Source organism: Notothenia rossii (assembly GCF_949606895.1).
Source record: "Notothenia rossii genome assembly, chromosome: 7".
Taxonomy (NCBI): domain Eukaryota; kingdom Metazoa; phylum Chordata; class Actinopteri; order Perciformes; family Nototheniidae; genus Notothenia; species Notothenia rossii.
The window spans coordinates 6895143-6912688 of NC_136905.1; the positions used below are offsets into that span (position 1 = coordinate 6895143).

Here is a 17546-nt window from a genome sequence, read left to right on the forward strand (position 1 = left end):
ATAGGTGGGAGAAATAATTGAGTTAGTGGACCTATTGAAGGACATCGAACCTACAGCTGAGGCTCAATGCTGAGTACAGTGAGGCACAAACATGGTGTCCTTTGTTTCATTCACAAAAAAAGCAGGCCTGTTTCCAACTCAGTCATCAATACAGAATTTAGTGCAAACACATGCAGCCATTTGAATTAAATTATGCTTTTTTGTCAACATTTAGAGGGGAACACTCTCATATCTTATCTGTTAACTATGAAACTACAGCCAGTGTGCTTAGCTTAACTTAGCTTAGCATAAAGACTGGAAACAGCTATCATGAGGCTGTTGAGAGCTAACAAAAGCCACCTACAAGAACATCTAAAGCTCCCTAGTGTTGTTTGATATGTACAAAAAACAAAAGTATTATAAACAGAAAGTTGCGGTTTCCATTTTGGTTAATCAGTCCCTTCTGAAGACTCCACCATGAATGTAAAAAGAGAACTGGATACAGCATCGGAGGCGGGCCCCGTTGAAGCCAGATTGGCCTGACTCTTCATTACAAAAGATACTTGGGTCTGGGATCAAAGAATGTGAACGCTTGTGTTTTCCTAAAGCCCCGCCTCTAACCCGCAATATCATGGGTTGTAAGGCTCAGTCAAATTAATGGACAAGCTACTTAAAGAGCAACTTGCAGGTTTTTTTTTTTTTACTACATTTATGCTTAACCTTTCCTGAAAATTACAATTCAAAAAGTTAATGCAGGATTTGATATGTTTTACAAGACATAAGGGCAGGAATTCAGAGGGAAAGGAGCCGTTTTGAGCTCTGCTACTAAAACCAGCTTTTTTTTAACGTCATATATCAGACGCGTCGTATTACGCCACATGGGGGAGCAACTTTCTCGGACTCGTTCTCTGCCCAATCCGCGGAAGTAGTTTGTAGTTGGTTTGAGCGGTTGTGTTTTAGTGAGATGGTATTTTTTCGGTAATTTTTCATTTCATTTCACCATTTGTAATCAAGGTGAGCTGGAGTTCGTGCAGGTTGCACAAACTCGAGCCTGTCAGGACATCGAGCCCACAGTTTCCCTCACAGGAAAAGGACCGGAGCTAGCTTTCGTTCCTGGGTGCGTTGTGCGTTGTGCATCCACCTCCCTGCAGCACATACTCTCCACAGCTGAAGCCTCTCAAGCAAAACGTTTATCAGGAAACCGTATTACATCTCTCTCCCCCCTTTGCTGCTCTCTCTCTCCCCTCCGGTACACAGCACCGTAGTGTGGAGTTGCATTAGGTAATGCGAGATACGGCTGATACTTGCGTATTAGTTTCTTTTATGGATCAGTATCAACAGTCCTGCCAGTAACGTTACTATATTATCAATACTACTTTAGTTATAGCCTGATATATGATAGCTAACTTTACAATGTTGTGATGTGACGTTAGCTAACATTAACTGTAGCTAACGCCGGTCACTCACCAAGACAGCTGCTTTGTTCTCCACTGGTTCTCCTCACACCACAGCTCCATTTCTCGCCGATGGCCGTTATTTTTTCTAATCCTTGGCTGCTCCTGGTCTCTTGGACGCATAGCAGGCTCATAATTATAATCATATCGATCAATCAATCAATCAATCAATGTTTATTTATATAGCCCAATATCACAAATGTTACATTTGTCTCAGTGGACTATACGACACTTTACAACTCTTACAGTATACTATAGTAATATAGTTCATTTATAGTTCATTTCGTAAGGGGGGTGCGTACAGCAGACAGTAGCCAGCTGTTTTCGAAAGATACAGCTCACTCAAAAATATATTGTTTTATATAAAATTAATTAATATATATATATATATATATATATATATATATATATATATATATATATATTAGCTGTACACTTTACGAATATAATGGTTTTTTATGGACATCTTTACCATTCAATCTCGTCCAACTGATCTTGCTGCTGTCACTCCTCGGCTCTTGGTAGTTCAGGCATTTATCAAACCTGGCAACTCCAGGTTTCCTGGCAGCTGTCAATCAAAGTCCAGTGGCTCCGCCCCAAAGTGCGAGAAACTTTTCACGCGCGCGCAGACAGACTCCACGAGGGAGTGAGGCAGACACTCCCGCGAGCGAGCATGAGAGCTGTCTCTGCTCGTGGGGGTTTAATCTTCGCGCGAGGGTCATTTCATGCGCGTGTAAAAGCACATTTTCCGCTCGTGAGTGGCTTGTTTTGCGCGCTAGAATATTGACCCAAATCTGACTCCATATTTAAGGCTTAATATTAATTAAACAGATGAGTTGAGAAAAAATTCACCCCCCCCAATCCATATTCATGAAGGGGGGATCTAACTATACAGAGAATATGGTTTTTTGAACCACGATGTAAACATATTTATTTCTGCTGTAAAGTTGGGCATTTTAACATGGGGGGTCTATGGAAATTGCTCCCTTCTGCAGACTGCTCCTACTGGCCACTAGATGAACTGCAGTTTGAGGCACTTCCGTATTAGCGTCCCGGCTCTTCCCCAGAGTTTGCCGCTTGGTGAAGAAGCATCAGATCAGTGCATGCACTGCATCGTCCGATCAGTGAGCGATACACAGTAAGGGGGCGGGGCGAGTGTCTGAGGATTTCATCGGAGGATGGTCTGGTGGTTCCTCGATTATAGCTCCTCCATTATCGCTCCTCGCTCCTCTCTCCTCCGGCAAAAATAAGGCTATTGGGACACTACTCAAGATGGCGCAGACAAATTCCGGTGAGACCGAGACCGAGGAAATGAAAAATAAGAGAAGTGAGAAAGGGCCCCAGTGTCATATGGCCTGCATATGGCGCTGGTTTCTCCAAAAATCCCTTGTCCATTAATTTGACTGAGCCCTAAAAGCCATGATATTGCGGGTTAGAGGCGGGGCTTTAGGAAAACACAAGCGTTCACATTCTTTGATCCCAGACCCAAGTATTTTTTGTAATGAAGTCAGGCCAATTTGGCTTCAACGGGTCCCGCCTCCGATGCTGTATCCAGTTCTCTTTTTACATCCATGGTGGAGACTTCAGAAGGGACTGATTAACCAAAATGGAAACCGCAACTTTATGTTTACTTTTGGTTTTTGTACATATCAAACAACACTATAGAGCTTTAGATGTTCTTATAGGTGGCTTTTGTTAGCTCTCAACAGCCTCAAGATAGCTGTTTCCAGTCTTTATGCTAAGTTAAACTAAGCACACTGGCTGTAGTTTCATAGTTAAAGTTTTTTTGTGAGTGAGCGGTGTTTGTGTGTTGAAACAAAGGACACCATGTTTGTGCCTCACTGTACTCAGCATTGAGCCTCAGCTGTAGCCGCCGGTGTTCTTCAATAGCTCCACTAACTCAATTATTTCTCCCACCTATAACAATCTTTCTGCTCTTCCATTTGATTAGCAGCAGTGAGCGCTAATCCCTCTTCATCCCGAGCAGCCGCACATCATCTCTGCTGTTTCTGTGTGTGAGGAATGTTTCTCTGAAAGGTCACGGTGCCATTGTGAGGGATCGAGAGGCTCCTCTGTGTTTGTACACCGATCCTTATCTCGTGCATGGATCTGATTGAGGGCACAACATTAAATTACCTTTGTTTGCACCTGTGTGCTGTGTCAGTGTTTGTGTCACTGTGATCTCATTCCAGGGTCACCGCCACTGTGTGTTTGTGTCTCAGTGTAAATAAATATATAAATATTTTGAATGCAGGACTTTAACTGTAACACAGTTTTCCTACACTCTGCTACTTCTACTTTTACTTAAGTAGAAGATCTGAGTACTTTTCCCACACAGCATCATATAAACATATATTTATCTTGTATTTGTAGCTATGAGATAATATATATATATGTCAATGTGATGAATGAAACTGTTGTGTCATCAGTGTGTCGTTAGATAACTACTGGAACCTTGATCTGCTGACTAGAACTGGGTTCATGTGCCTGGGAGGATACTACATGGTATTCAGTGATTGGATGCTGATCATGATTATTGATTGACTTTGGGGGAAGATATCAAACAAATAGCTCAGCTTTAAGGGTTTTTATCTACAGACACTTCCTGAAGTTCTGAGATCAAGTAACTTTGACTCAGTTATTTTGTTGGGACAAAACCTCTATGCTCACCGGGAATCAGGGTAAGCATTTCAATTCTCATTCCTACTATTTTATTTTAAAATCTTGTATGTTTCAAACATTTTGTATTAAGAAGTATTATTTTCAAACTGGACTACTGTAATGCACTTTATAGTGACTTCCTGAAAAAACGACTGACAGACTTCAGCTCAACCAAAACTCTGCAGCTCTGCGGATAACCAGAACTAAGAAGAGAGAACACATTAGTCCAGTTTTAGCTGCTCTTTACTGGCTTCCTGTTTACTTAAGGACCGATTTGAAGGTCCCCCTCCTGGCATATAAGGCCCTAATGGGCAAGAACCTAGCTATATTGCTAACTCCCTTGTCAGCCACAAGCCGTCAAGAACACTGCGTTCCTCTGCTGCTGGTTTGTTAGAGGTTCCCAGAAACAGCCGCAAAAAGACGTTTGGTGATGCAGCTTTCGTTAATTATGCCCCAAAGCTATGGAACAAAATACCTAGAGACATCAGGGATGCCTGCTCAGTGGAAGTCTTTGCACTTTCTCAATGCACTGATGCATTTTGAACTGTCACCTGATTGTGTGTTGCACTATCAGGGCCGGCCAGTAGCACTGGCGTTATAGAGAGGCGAAGTCACGTCCATCTAGTTCCGGTCCATTCGACCTTATTTCGGAAAAATTATGTATTGAAGTCAATGGGGAGAGGAAACTTATCTTTCGATCCCGTTTGAATTGTGCCACAAATTACACTTATGATGTTTGTGAATCTTAAAAAATCATTTCCATGTCAAAAAAGTCAAGAGTTTTTCGTAAAACTGTTGAAATATAAGACTATGAAATATATGCAACTTGAAAGACAACAAATCCCAGAGTCGCGTAAGTGATGTCATAACTGAGGTCACAATTGTTTTCCTCCCTTAAATATAAGAGATAGATAAGATAACTTTAACAAGATGCCTGTGTGCTTAGTACCAGGTTGTTATCATACCAGCAATGGGTCTTGCTCGTTCTCTCGCTTCCCGTCTGATGAGAGGACCAGGAGTGGCTGGATCAAGTTAGCTACCTAGCTAGCTAGCAAGCACGTTACTTAGCATTACAGCCTTAGCCTTGTCATTTGTATTAGGCTTAACATGAAGTAACATTAAGTAACACAAAATGTTAAACAGTAAGATTAGTAGTCATATTTCGTGAACCCTTTGAAGAATACTGTAACACCAGTGTGATCGTTCTATAATACACCATTTAAGCCTGGTGGAGACATGCTAATGCTAACGCTATATTAGCATCGGCGATCTTTTGTACTTCATGCTATCTGCACAAATGGTTGACATTAAACATTAAAAAGATCAGGCAGTTCAGAGAGAATCAAAGGAAGGCAGGCAGCTTTGCATGACATTCTTCTGGACGTGTTTCATTGTGGTGATAGTGAGGGTAGTCAATCCCTTGTTTAGCAAGACAGTAGTGACGGCCATCTTGGTGACATGTGTTGTTGTGGTTGTGCAAGACCAGGGGCCTGATTTATAACGCTGTGCGTAGGATTCACGTGGGAAGGTTGCTTACGTAGTAGAAATCCAAAAAATAGGTACAGATATTTTCCGATTCACCAAACATTGCGTACCGGTGAGGAAAGTGCGTACAGCACTTCCTACGCCGGTTTCCCGGCGTAGGAAGACACTCACACAGACTCACGTTTTCTTGTTTTTGATAAAAAAGAAAACGTCTTTTAAAACTACAATTCCCAGTAGAGACGTGCCATAGAGAACATGTTGCGAACATAAACTGTATATATAAAGGTTGCGAAACATAATAGCCAGCGTTTGTAGTTCTCGGGGGGCGTTCGAGTCCAGTTTTGGATAGTCTGCCGTAGTTTCGTTCCATTTCAAAGAGCTTGACGCTCGGCGTAACCTTGGCCACTCCAACATCCAATCCCAGAGTTTGAAGATTAATCACGGGGTTTGTCAACGGGACTGTAGTCCCAAACGATAGCTGGGGATTATGGGTAGTGTAGTGTCTTCGGCCATCCTAAACTGAATTTTTTTTCGGATATCATATCGCATTAACAACACCACATCTGGCTTCACAGAGATCTTCTGTTACTGTCCTTTCTTCTTAGAGGTATACAGAAACACGTAACTCTGGATTTTAAAAAATAAAATCACTAGAAAACAGAAAGAAAAAACGGGGGGTTTTTTCTTTCTGTTTTCTAGTGATTTTATTTTTTGTTTTGAGAAGTAGAAAATGAAAATCATCCCGTTTTTTAAGTTTAATAAATCCATTTTTGACCATGATAAAGAAAAACGCCTTGTATTTCAATTTTGGTTTTTCAATTTGAAAACGAAAATCAAAATATCCAGTCGTTTTTTGTTTTTGAATATCCATTTGTGAAAAGAAAATCCAATTACCAAAACATACACTGACCGAGATGGATCAGATTTTTTCATCTTGGTGTTTTCTCTCTCGTGTGAGTTCCACACGTTCACTCTACGGTGTTGTTTACCTTCTGTGATGCGCGAGCTGATGACGTTGCGTCGTCATCATCACTACTTCACGTCAAGACGAGTTAACTTTTTTTCCCCTCAATTTTGTGTGGAAAAATACGGGGATTATGCGTATTATTTTGATAAATATGCGGCCTTTCAAAAATCTGTTACTGTACTGCAAAAAGCAGACGGCGCTGCGCTCAACACACACACACAGACTCACAACCATGGACACACTGGCACATAAATAACATAAACAATTTATAGGCATAAAATGCATAAGCTACAGTATTTATTTTCTCTCTCTCTCTTTATCTCCAAAATCTATTTAAAACTCATAACAAACAAACAAAATTCCCAAAGTTGTCCTGAAATTAACTTATTAAATAAACGAAACGAAAAATATAGCCTAGTTATGCAAACAACATTGAATCTGGACTTGAAATTATTCTGATTAGGCCTAGCCTATACATTGCAAATAAGCAGACAGCGCTGCTTCACAAACACACACAAACTTTTTTTTTAACATGGAAGTCAATGGGAAGAGCCTTAAAATCAGCCAATACTTTAGCTCTCAATAACTTCAGCTTACTTTCAGCTACAGAAACCATTCAAATATGAAGCTCTTCAGCCTTTTCAGCAATTGATGAGAAACTTTCAACTTTTTCAAAATATTTCCTACTTTTCAAAATATTCACTCTTTTTTTAACATTGAAGTCAATGGGAGATGCCTTCAAATCGTCTTTTCCTACACCTTGCGCCAAATGCTACTCCTTCCAAATACTTTCAGCTAGAAACTTCATTCCAACTTTCAAATGATCACAAGACCTTCGGCTATTCAAAATTGACTTTTCTTTTTGATATCTTTGACACTTTTTGAGATATTGAACTTAGTTTGGAGCTTGGTAGAGAGGCCTTTTTCAGATTTTAACATTAGAGTGGATGGAGCAGCTCGTTAACTCTAGAGTTCTTTGATCTCAAAACAGAGTGCAGCAGTGCTTGACATTCGCCCCCAAAAATGTTTTAAACTTGCCATAATTCCCAAACCCTACACTCCTCAGACATATTTTTTCATGAAAAACGTAGGAAAACCTCTCCTAGGTTGGAAAAAAAAAAAAAAACTAAGAACAAATATTAAACAAAATGCTCTTGAGGGCATGAAGAGCCAAAAAGTCCACCTTGCTCCCAATTGATTCCCATGTTAAAAGCAAAATGGTCAGATATACTCTTCAATAAATTCTTAATGGGACTCAGTGCTGCAGTTGGTAAATCGTCATAACTCGTCACCATGGTAACCTTTGATCTCTGGGTTTACACACACAGGTGTTTGTAAACATTCAATCACTACTACTTACATTTGATATCTTTATTTAACTCCTTCAGCCTAATTTCAGCTGCAGGAACCATTCAAATATCAAACTATTCAGCCTTTTCAACACATGATGGGAAACTTTCAAATATTTCAAAATATGTTATACTTTTAAAAAATATTCAGCTTTTAAAGTCTTTTTTTAACATGGAAGTCATTGCAATGCATTTGAGCTGTAACAATTAACACACACACACACACACACACACACACACACACACACACACACACACACACACACACACACACACACACACACACACACACACACACACACACACACACACACACACACACACACACACAGGCAAACACACATACACACTCTCTCTCTCTCTCACACACACACACACACACACACACAATCTATGTCTCTCTCTCACACACAGACACACACACTCTCTCTCTCACACACAGACACACACACTCTCTCTCTCACACACCGAAACACTCCCTCTCTCTCACACACAGACACACACACACACTCTCTCTCTCTCTCTCTCACACACACACCTACACTCTCTCTCTCACACACACACACACACACACACACACACACACACACACACACACACACACACACACACACACACACACACACACACACACACACACACACACACTCTCTCACACACAGACACACACACACTCTCTCTCACACAGACACATACCGATGATGATGAATGATCAAGAGAAGAGAGAGAGGGCGATCAAGAGAAGAGAGAGAGAAGAGAGAGGGCGTTCAAGAGAAGAGAGAGAGGCCGAGCAAGAGAGGAGAGAGAGAGAGAAGAGAGAGGGCGATCAAGAGAAGAGAGAGGGCGTTCAAGAGAAGAGAGAGGCCGAGCAAGAGAAGAGAGAGAGAAGAGAGAGAGGGCGATCAAGAGAAGAGAGAAAGGGCAATCAAGAGAAGAGAGAGAGTAATGTAACCTCCTAATGTAATGTATAACTCCTATGAAAATGCTCAAAAAGTGCTCAAACTTCACATGTGTGCTCACAGTCCAGCCGTGTAGAGTCTAGACATCTACAGGACAGTTTTGAGATTTCTTCAAATGCCGTTGCCATGGCAACACAATGATCACCATGAAACACGGTTTTCTCATAACTTCAGTGAAAATGCTCGAAATGGCCCAAAACTTCACAGGTTTGGTAACGATGCAGCCATCAACGCATCTAAGCGTATTATGGGGTGTCATCCAGGGCTCGAGCTTAAGGACGTCCCGTCGTCCCGGGGCCGAAAAAAATAGTGTCAGGGAGGATAACAAATTATTTCGGGACGAATTTGGGACGAGAGTTAAAATAAAAATACCCTGCTAACTCTACTACAAACGGCGATGAAAAGGAAATCGACTGCACGTTGTGTGTAGCACACAATTATTAAACCTCCTTGTCAACATAAACACACAAAACATTTAGCAACCCGCGAAACACACACACACACACACACTCACACACACACACAGACAGACAGACAGACACACACACACACACATACGTAAGCTGTGCCCATGTGCTGTCAGCCAGCCGCACAGCTGGCTGTGCCCGCGAATTCCTGGCCCGCAAATTCGCGGGTCTATCTACAGTAGGCTATGTACTGAGTGTGTGTATTTCGCGGGTTGAGTGATGTAAAATGACAATGGTATCCCGTGGAGGAATTCTGAAATGTTTTACCATTACATCACAAAAACGCACAGCAGAACCAGACCCTGGAGCGCCGGCCTCTTTATTTACTTACTCCTCTTCATCCCCTATGGGTAATAAGGCTGAGAGGAGAACCCTCCATCGTATTTAGTCCTTAGCAATATGCTGCGCCTCTCCCCATGTAGGGATGGGTACCGAGCCCCGGTATTAAACGGGCTCCGCCCGGGCCGGAATTATTAAAGACAGTGGTAACGTTAAGCTCCGACGTTATCTGACTTTTTATCGGTACTGGAGACATTTAAAAAATATATGTCATATGTATTATTGCTACATAAACATTATATCGCAGTTTTAGTTTATCCAACTCCGTTTCTAATATGCAATAAGACTACAACATGCGTCTATGATGTATTTTCGAGCTTTCCAATCCAGACGAGATCTCTCTCTCCCGTCTGTGTGCGAGGGGGCGGGGCAGTTTGTAAAGGTCTCCTGACTGTGTTACAGACTGTCCTCCTGGTTAGTGGTTACTCTGGGTTCTGTCTTCAGGACAGAGTGTTGGATTTTTTTTGATAATTGGATGGAACTTGATTTGATTCAATATTAGAGTAATTTTCTTTCTCTTTTTGTTTAAATATATTTGGCCTTTGTCATGTGATTGACTGATTTACTCAAATAAAAAGGTTGATGAATTATCATCTAATGATTTGTATGATGTTTTATTTATGTTAAAGGTCACTTTGAATGATTTTAACTAATGATAAGTAGTAGAAAAACTAATATTTTAAATTCGGGACGGTCCACATTAATTTCGGGACGGCTTAGATTGTATTTCGGGACGGTTCCGGGAGGATGGTGAAAAAAGTTAGTCGAGAGCCCTGGTGTCATCAAATGCCGTTGCCATGGCGACAGATAATTCACCATCAAGTTAGTTCAAAAGTTTGCAGTTCAAATATTCTGCTGCTTTCCCAAGCCTTTTTACTTTATTTTCTCATCTTAATACAAATTCATTCACTACTACTTACATCTGATATTTAACTCTTTCAGCCTATTTTCAGCTGCAGAAACAATTCAACTATTCAAGGCTATACATGTTGTTGTTTATACCTTTTTTTAAACCTTTTCTTTTAAATATTAAGCTTTTTATGCATTTTTGTAGCTAAAAGCAGCTACCATTCAGCTAATAACATATTCAGCTTTTTCTGCATTTTCAGCTAAATTCAGCCATAAATGTTCACAGTTTAAAGCATTCGCACGCATTTTTTTTTTTTTCAGTTTCAAATCTTGTTTTTTCAGGTTTCATATTGGTTTTGGTGGTCAATGTAATAACGTAACCAGATGAGTGATTACAGCGCCCGGTATCATTTTACACACATTTGTATCATACAGATGCAGGACTTACACACCGACAGGTCCGCACGCACTCTCCAGCCGAAACTCTAATAAGCATTCATTCACAAACTAAATCAGGAGACCTTTAACGTTTTACGTCCGGTTCGCTCCTTTGTTCCTCGCTGTACACAGCTCCAGTTTGGGCATTGGCCTGTCATCAGATTGTATTTGTTGTTGCTGCTGCAGCGGAAGTTTAGTCCAATTATTTTTGATTAAATACTCCAAATCTCCACCCTCCATAATTGCCGCCTCTGGCTTCCCTTGGCATGGCCCTGACCAATCACAGGTTGGCAGGGGCATGACGTGAGCCTCATCTGATTGGTCAATCCCTCCATTTTTTTCACCAAGGGAAGCAAATTTCGGCTGGCCTCCTCTCGCAACAGAGTGCAATCTACTGTTTCACCATAACATCTAGAGGGGCGCTGTTTCACTCTTTGTAAAATATTCAATGAGAATGGGGGAGAGACGGGCCGGCAGCAACACACAACAAAGAATTTCCGAAACTAAACGAAGTGTTTTTATTTATTTATTAAAATTATAACTACAATCCGAAAAAACAGGGGAAGCCTGGCTTCCCTTGACCTCCAGGAGAAAACGCAACTGGTGCCAGTGTGTCCATGGTTTTGAGTCTGTGTGTGTGTTGAGGGCAGCGCCGTCTGCTTTCTGCAGTACAGTAACTAAAGTAGGACTAAGCATACCGGTAGTTTCTGTGGACCTGTCTGCCCGTTTTGTTAGTGCACTGCGCGCGTGCGCACTTGTGTGGCATTGTTTGGGATGACCTAATTAAAATAGCGTCCCCCCAGTAAAAAAATCCCCACTACACCACTGCCTGTGGGACTAATAAAGGTAATCTGATTCTGATCGCAAAAACCAAGCCAATACTATGCTGCGTTCATGGAGCTACGTGGAAGTGGGGAAGGACAATGCTTGATTGCTGATACGTAATTTCACATTCTAGCACAGTTTATTGCTCTTATACCTTGATTGTTGCCAATTACGATGCTCAACAGCTTGCTTAAAGGAACTTTGACACTGGTATCAGTTTACCACCAATCACGGGAGTATTGTGTATAGAAAGTATTGAGTTATATTTCTCGCGCTACCTAACATCCTTGAAGGTAACATGACAGAGGGAGGCCTGCCACTCAGGATGCCAAACTACTCTTTGCTAAGCCCCGCCCCCCCACGCAACATCAGGGCCAAAAGTCTGAAAGCGAAAAAAAAAGATCTGAAACCGAAAGAAAAGGTCTGAAAGTGAAAAAAGATCTGAAGGTGAAAAGCAATGTGAAACCTGAAAAAACAAAATTTGAAACTGAAAAAATAATTGTTTTGAATCTGAAAACAAAAAATCTGCAACTGAAAAAAATAAGGATTCAAATATCAAAATATGTATAAAATTGAAATCTGAAAATGAATATTTTATTCAAAAAAAATTGCTGAACTGAATCAAAATAATATTCAACTTGAAAAATGATTTCAAATACTTATTTTTATTTTGAATACATCATAGTATTTTTCAAAGTTCAGGATAAAAACTTGAACTTTCAAATAAATTGCATTTTTTTGAATGATCAAAACTTATGACCCTGAAATAGCTCCATACATTTTCTGCAGGAAATGCATTTTCTAGTTTTTATCTGAAGTTGTACCCATGGATGTATAAAGAATAGTTCGACCATAGTTATTCTCCGTGGGGACTTCCGGCAGCAATCTTTATTCTGATTGGCCAGAAGACTCGAAAAAACATCAGCAAAGATGTTTTATTGAGAAGATGATCACTACGTGACAGAAGTTTTCAAAACCGTTTATGGTCTCCGGTACTTCCAGTCCAACGCCTACTGCATGCACAGCGTTATGAAATCGGGCCTTCAAAATAAAAGTTTGACTTTAAAAAAACTATTTATTTTTTCTATTTATTTTTTCTTCACTCGAAACGAGTCCGCGACCCGACCCACCAGTTGAGAACCACTGCCCTAGATCTAGTAGAGATTCTGCTCAAAGTGCACCAGATAGAAGCATTTTATTTTAAAATGTTCAAACATTTCTTCCCGGGGGGGCATACCTCCAGACCCCCTTAGAGGATGTGACGTCCACCCCCTATTCTATTGCGTATTCCTTGGATACTCTATTGATCTTTATCTTTTCTATTTATCTTTACGATTATCTGGCTGGGGGGGGGGGGTGCCAGTTAAAATGTTGCCTAGGGCTGCAAATTGTCTAGAGCCGGCCCTGTGCGCTATCCTCCTTTTAGGGGACCTATAATGCAAAATGCACTTTTTGATGTATTTTATACATAAATATGTGTCCCCGGTGTGTCAGGGATGTTTTGCATCTTACAGACAGGTTACAAATAATCATGTATTCTCAGAGAAGGAATATCCAATCAAAGTCAAGGATTTAACCGAGCTCTTCCCCATTGTTAATTATTTAAAATAGTATTATTCGTTCTTCTTCGTGAAAGGTCTTCATCATAAAGTATACATTCAAATTGCAGCTTTAATTTAATTAACAGTGGTATTAAATACTTTATTGGTCAAAGACATAAGGGACGGGACCATGGTCGTAATGTTGAAATTGAACTATTTCAATACACTTAGATCAGATTTTCATTTCTTAAATGATGGCTTTTAGAAATAACAAAGAAAATGTGTTTTATGTTAAATATATTCTTTGAATGACTACCCTAGGTCTCATCCAGAATGATGAAACTCAATGTTTTCCTTCTCATGCTCCTCATGGAGACGTGCTCTGCCTCCATTTATCGTGAGTATGAATCGTTTGTATATGACGTCTTCACTATAAAACATAACAGGGAAGTGAATGTAAGGCTGTCCATTAGCAAGAAAAGCAGGTTTATACAAAGACAGTTTAATTGTCTTAGATCAGTGGTTCCCAACCTTTTACTTCTCGTTTACAGCTTGAGCTGGTCTCCATTCTATAAGAGCCCCCTCACTCATCTGTGATGATGCGCCTACATTTTTTCTTTTTAAACCCTTTTCTAATCATATTTAACCCAACTGCTCCTTAGTTGATAAGTCACCCTTAATACAAATGCATTTAATCTTGACCTTTACACTTATTATAGCAGTTTCAACATATTTTGTTAAGACTAGAGCTTTTATTGAGACACTCAAACTTGCTTATCTTTCGTACATTTTGACAACCCCTGGTTGGGAACCACTGGTCTAGATTATAGCTTAAAAAAATCCTGAACACATCGCCATGTAAGAAATCCCAGCAAAGCGACACAAACAAATACAGAAAACACATTCAATCTCCAATTCATCAGCACGTGTTCAGTGTTTGGAAATAAAACACTGTATAGACATAAAAACACTGATAAACATCTGTATCAAGTTGGCAACACGTGCATGCTGAGGCAACATGCTGCACATTCAGAAAGCGTAACCCAACTCACAATGGAATAGTTTTTAATGATCACCGTTCACAGGTCTAATATCAACTCATCATTTACTTTCTGAGAAACATGCAGCATTTCTCTGTTTGTAATTTAAATGTTTCTGTTTTCTTTAGTTGTTTCTTTGTGCGTTGAATATTCAGGACCAGTTATCAGTTGGAACACTAATGTAGCTTAAATCATTTTCCAATGTGTGCATTATAATTATATATTCAACTGTCTCTTTACTAGAAAACGTGGCGTTGCGTGGAAAAGCGGCCCAGTCAAAGAGTTTAAATTACGTATTTGGATCTGCCAGCAACGCTATCGATGGAAACCGTGACCATAGGTTCCTTTATGGATCGTGCAGCCACACTGATACAGAAAGCGACCCCTGGTGGAGAGTGGACCTGCTGGAGCACTTCATCATCACCTCCATAATCATCTCCAACAGACTAGACTGTTCTGCAGAAAAGCTTGTGGGGGCACAGGTCCACATCGGCAACTCTTTAGTCAACAACGGTGCATCAAACCCAGTGTAAGACATTTCCTGCACACATTTGATTCATTTGTTTTGTGTAACTGTCTGAGCATTTTGTTTATCTTCTCCTCTCCCCTGTTAACTGCTCACCACCAGTAGACAGGGTGTATTAAGATGCTTTACTCGAGTACAAGTACAGATACCCTAGTTTCTAAATATTTCATTATAGGAAAAGTCTTGCATTCAAAATGTTTCTTAAGGAAAAGTACAAAAGTATTATCAGCAAAATGTACTTAATGATTAAATGTACATATGTATGTGACATTTCTAGATATATTCATGCATTAAGAAGCATTTTACAAGTTGAATTGTATTTATATGATTTGACTGTTTTGTGACTTAAAGAGTTAGTCCCCTAGTTTAATTGTTAGAGATACATTTAGTTAAAAGTAGCTAAAGCTGTTTAATGAATGAACTGGAATAAAATGACATTGTTTCCGTATTTAAACGTAGAGGAATAGGAGGAGAAAGTAGAATTAAATGGAAATACTCAAGTTAAGTACAAGTACCTCTGAACTGTAAATGTACTACCCACCTCTGCCAGTAGATTCTCATAGAAACTGTTCCTAAATGTTTCAACCATGTCATTTTACTTATTTGCATTGCTTATCAGAAATATAGGCAATGCTGAAGTGCGTTAAACTTGCATCGTCTTTAATATCTCACAGTGGGTGCCCCCCTGATTGCAAAAAGGAGTCAGATTGTATAGAAGTCTATGATGAAATCAACAGTTACCTTTTATCTAACTGCTGAAGCCTTAGGGGTATAACATGTCATTCATGTTATTCTTTCTTTCTCACTTTTGTTCTCTTTGTTTTAGGGTTTATATCATTACTACAGTAGAGGCATTGTACACTCTGACTTTCACTGATCGTGTGGAGGGACGCTATGTGAGTGTGCGTATACCGGGTTATGGAAAGGTCCTTACCCTCTGTGAGGTGGAAGTCTACGGGTACCATGCCCCAACTGGTGAGGGTTTGGGATCTTACATAAATAATGTGTGATGAAAAGTCTATGAAACATTGTCCTGCAACTCACTTGATGTATTACCGCTGGAAAGAGTGTAACTATTAGTTTATGATCTCAATTGTTTGTTTCAAGTCTTCTTCAATCCAGCATGATGTTCAAGTTGTAAAATATGGTCCCATTGATAGGAAAAAGAGAAAGGATGTACCAGCCTCTCATGTCACTTATGATTACTAAGACAGGTCTTACTTTATATAAAGTTTAATTTGCCAAAACTGACATTTAGTTAAACTTAGTGCAGTTGGAGTTATATATAACTTTAACTATAGACTCAATATATTATAGACTATAATATTACTTTAATTCCTCTTTTCCAATAACAAATAATATATGGTAGTTATTTGTTTATATCTGGTGGGGTTATCCCTTGTATGTCCTTCATCCTGACGGTAAATTAAATCAAATCTTTTGAGAGTCATGGTGAAACAGAATAATAAAAAACAATCTGCATCAGGAGTCATACATGTTATTGATTTAACCTAAATCTTCTTTTTTTTTTTTTTTTGCAGAATGTAACCTGGCCATTCAAGGAAAAGCCTCACAGTCATCAGTGTATGGGAATGCCGATGCATATAAGGCCATTGATGGGAATCGGAACTCCAACTGGATTAGGGGTTCCTGCAGTCACACAAATACTGAATCGTACCCCTGGTGGAGGCTGACTCTGCCCAGAAGACACAAAGTGTTTTCTGTTAAGATAACCAACCGAGATGAATACCACGAACGACTCAATGGAGCCGAGATCCGCATTGGAGATTCTCTTGTAAACAATGGTGCTGACAATCCCAGGTAACTTAAAGCCTGTCCTATTACAATACTAATATTAAAAAGTCACTAAATTGGTATTTTGTTGGAACACGTTTGAGGAACAATTATTCAGTTTCTCTCTCTCAAGTTTACCTGGTGATACATTTTGGATTAAAAATCCTTACATTGCCAAGAAATAGGATTGGAGCGGGAATACCCTTCATGTATGAATGATTCCTCCAATGTGTTCTGATCTGATCACAGAAATGGACAAATAGCAAGGTCGCCAAATGAAAGGCCTGATCGAGGGTCGTCCATTGTGATTCTGTGACATGATTTGAAAACATTTATTTAAACATTACTGAAATATAAATATTGCTCATTATCAAGCCCTAATTAAAAGATCTGCAACCAACATTCTAACAAAGTAAAGTATAGAAACCTGATGACGCTTTGAGTGCATGTTGAACTTAAAATGAAAAGCCTGTTACTTCAATAAACCCTTCCTGAGGTTAATGTAGTGATTTCTGCTTCTTCTACAGGTTTGCTGTAATCACCAGCATCCCGGCAGGTGAAACTGCTGTGTTCAAGGATCCCTACGGGGTGGACGGCTGCTATGTTTACATAACTATCCCTGGACCTGATGGGATCCTGACCCTCTGTGAGGTGGAGGTGTATGGCTCTGTACTGGACAGTTGCTGCAGTCACATAGACAACAACAATTAAGGGGGTTGATAAAGATGCTGTAATGTGTACACAAAGCATCTAAAATAAAATGTGCATCTTAATTGTCATTGTTTGCATGACGTCAAGATTTACTGGTGGAGATTGCAACAAAAGTCTGCCTTGACTTTTACTTTTACACGGGATTGTAAACCTTTGGGAATG

General features: G+C 39.9%; 1 protein-coding gene across 1 annotated transcript; it reads left to right on the plus strand.

Moving 5' to 3' along the window:
- Positions 1–3981: 3981 nt before the first annotated feature.
- On the plus strand, positions 3982–17452 carry LOC307047351 (uncharacterized protein). Its single transcript, XM_079694270.1, has 6 exons — positions 3982–4114; positions 13635–13710; positions 14597–14882; positions 15706–15854; positions 16421–16700; positions 17201–17452. The coding sequence occupies exons 2-6, from the start codon at positions 13647–13649 to the stop codon at positions 17382–17384; spliced, it is 963 nt and encodes a 320-aa protein (XP_079550396.1). The 5' UTR covers positions 3982–4114; positions 13635–13646; the 3' UTR covers positions 17385–17452.
- Positions 17453–17546: the final 94 nt, after the last annotated feature.

Excerpts from the sequence above, each read along its gene's own strand:
- LOC307047351 (XM_079694270.1), top strand. The coding sequence starts at position 13,647 with ATGATGAAACTCAATGTTTTCCTTCTCATGCTCCTCATGGAGACGTGC. Across the intron at positions 14,883-15,705 it reads AACGGTGCATCAAACCCAGT|GGTTTATATCATTACTACAG; the intron begins GTAAGACATTTC and ends TCTTTGTTTTAG. Across the intron at positions 15,855-16,420 it reads CGGGTACCATGCCCCAACTG|AATGTAACCTGGCCATTCAA; the intron begins GTGAGGGTTTGG and ends TTTTTTTTGCAG.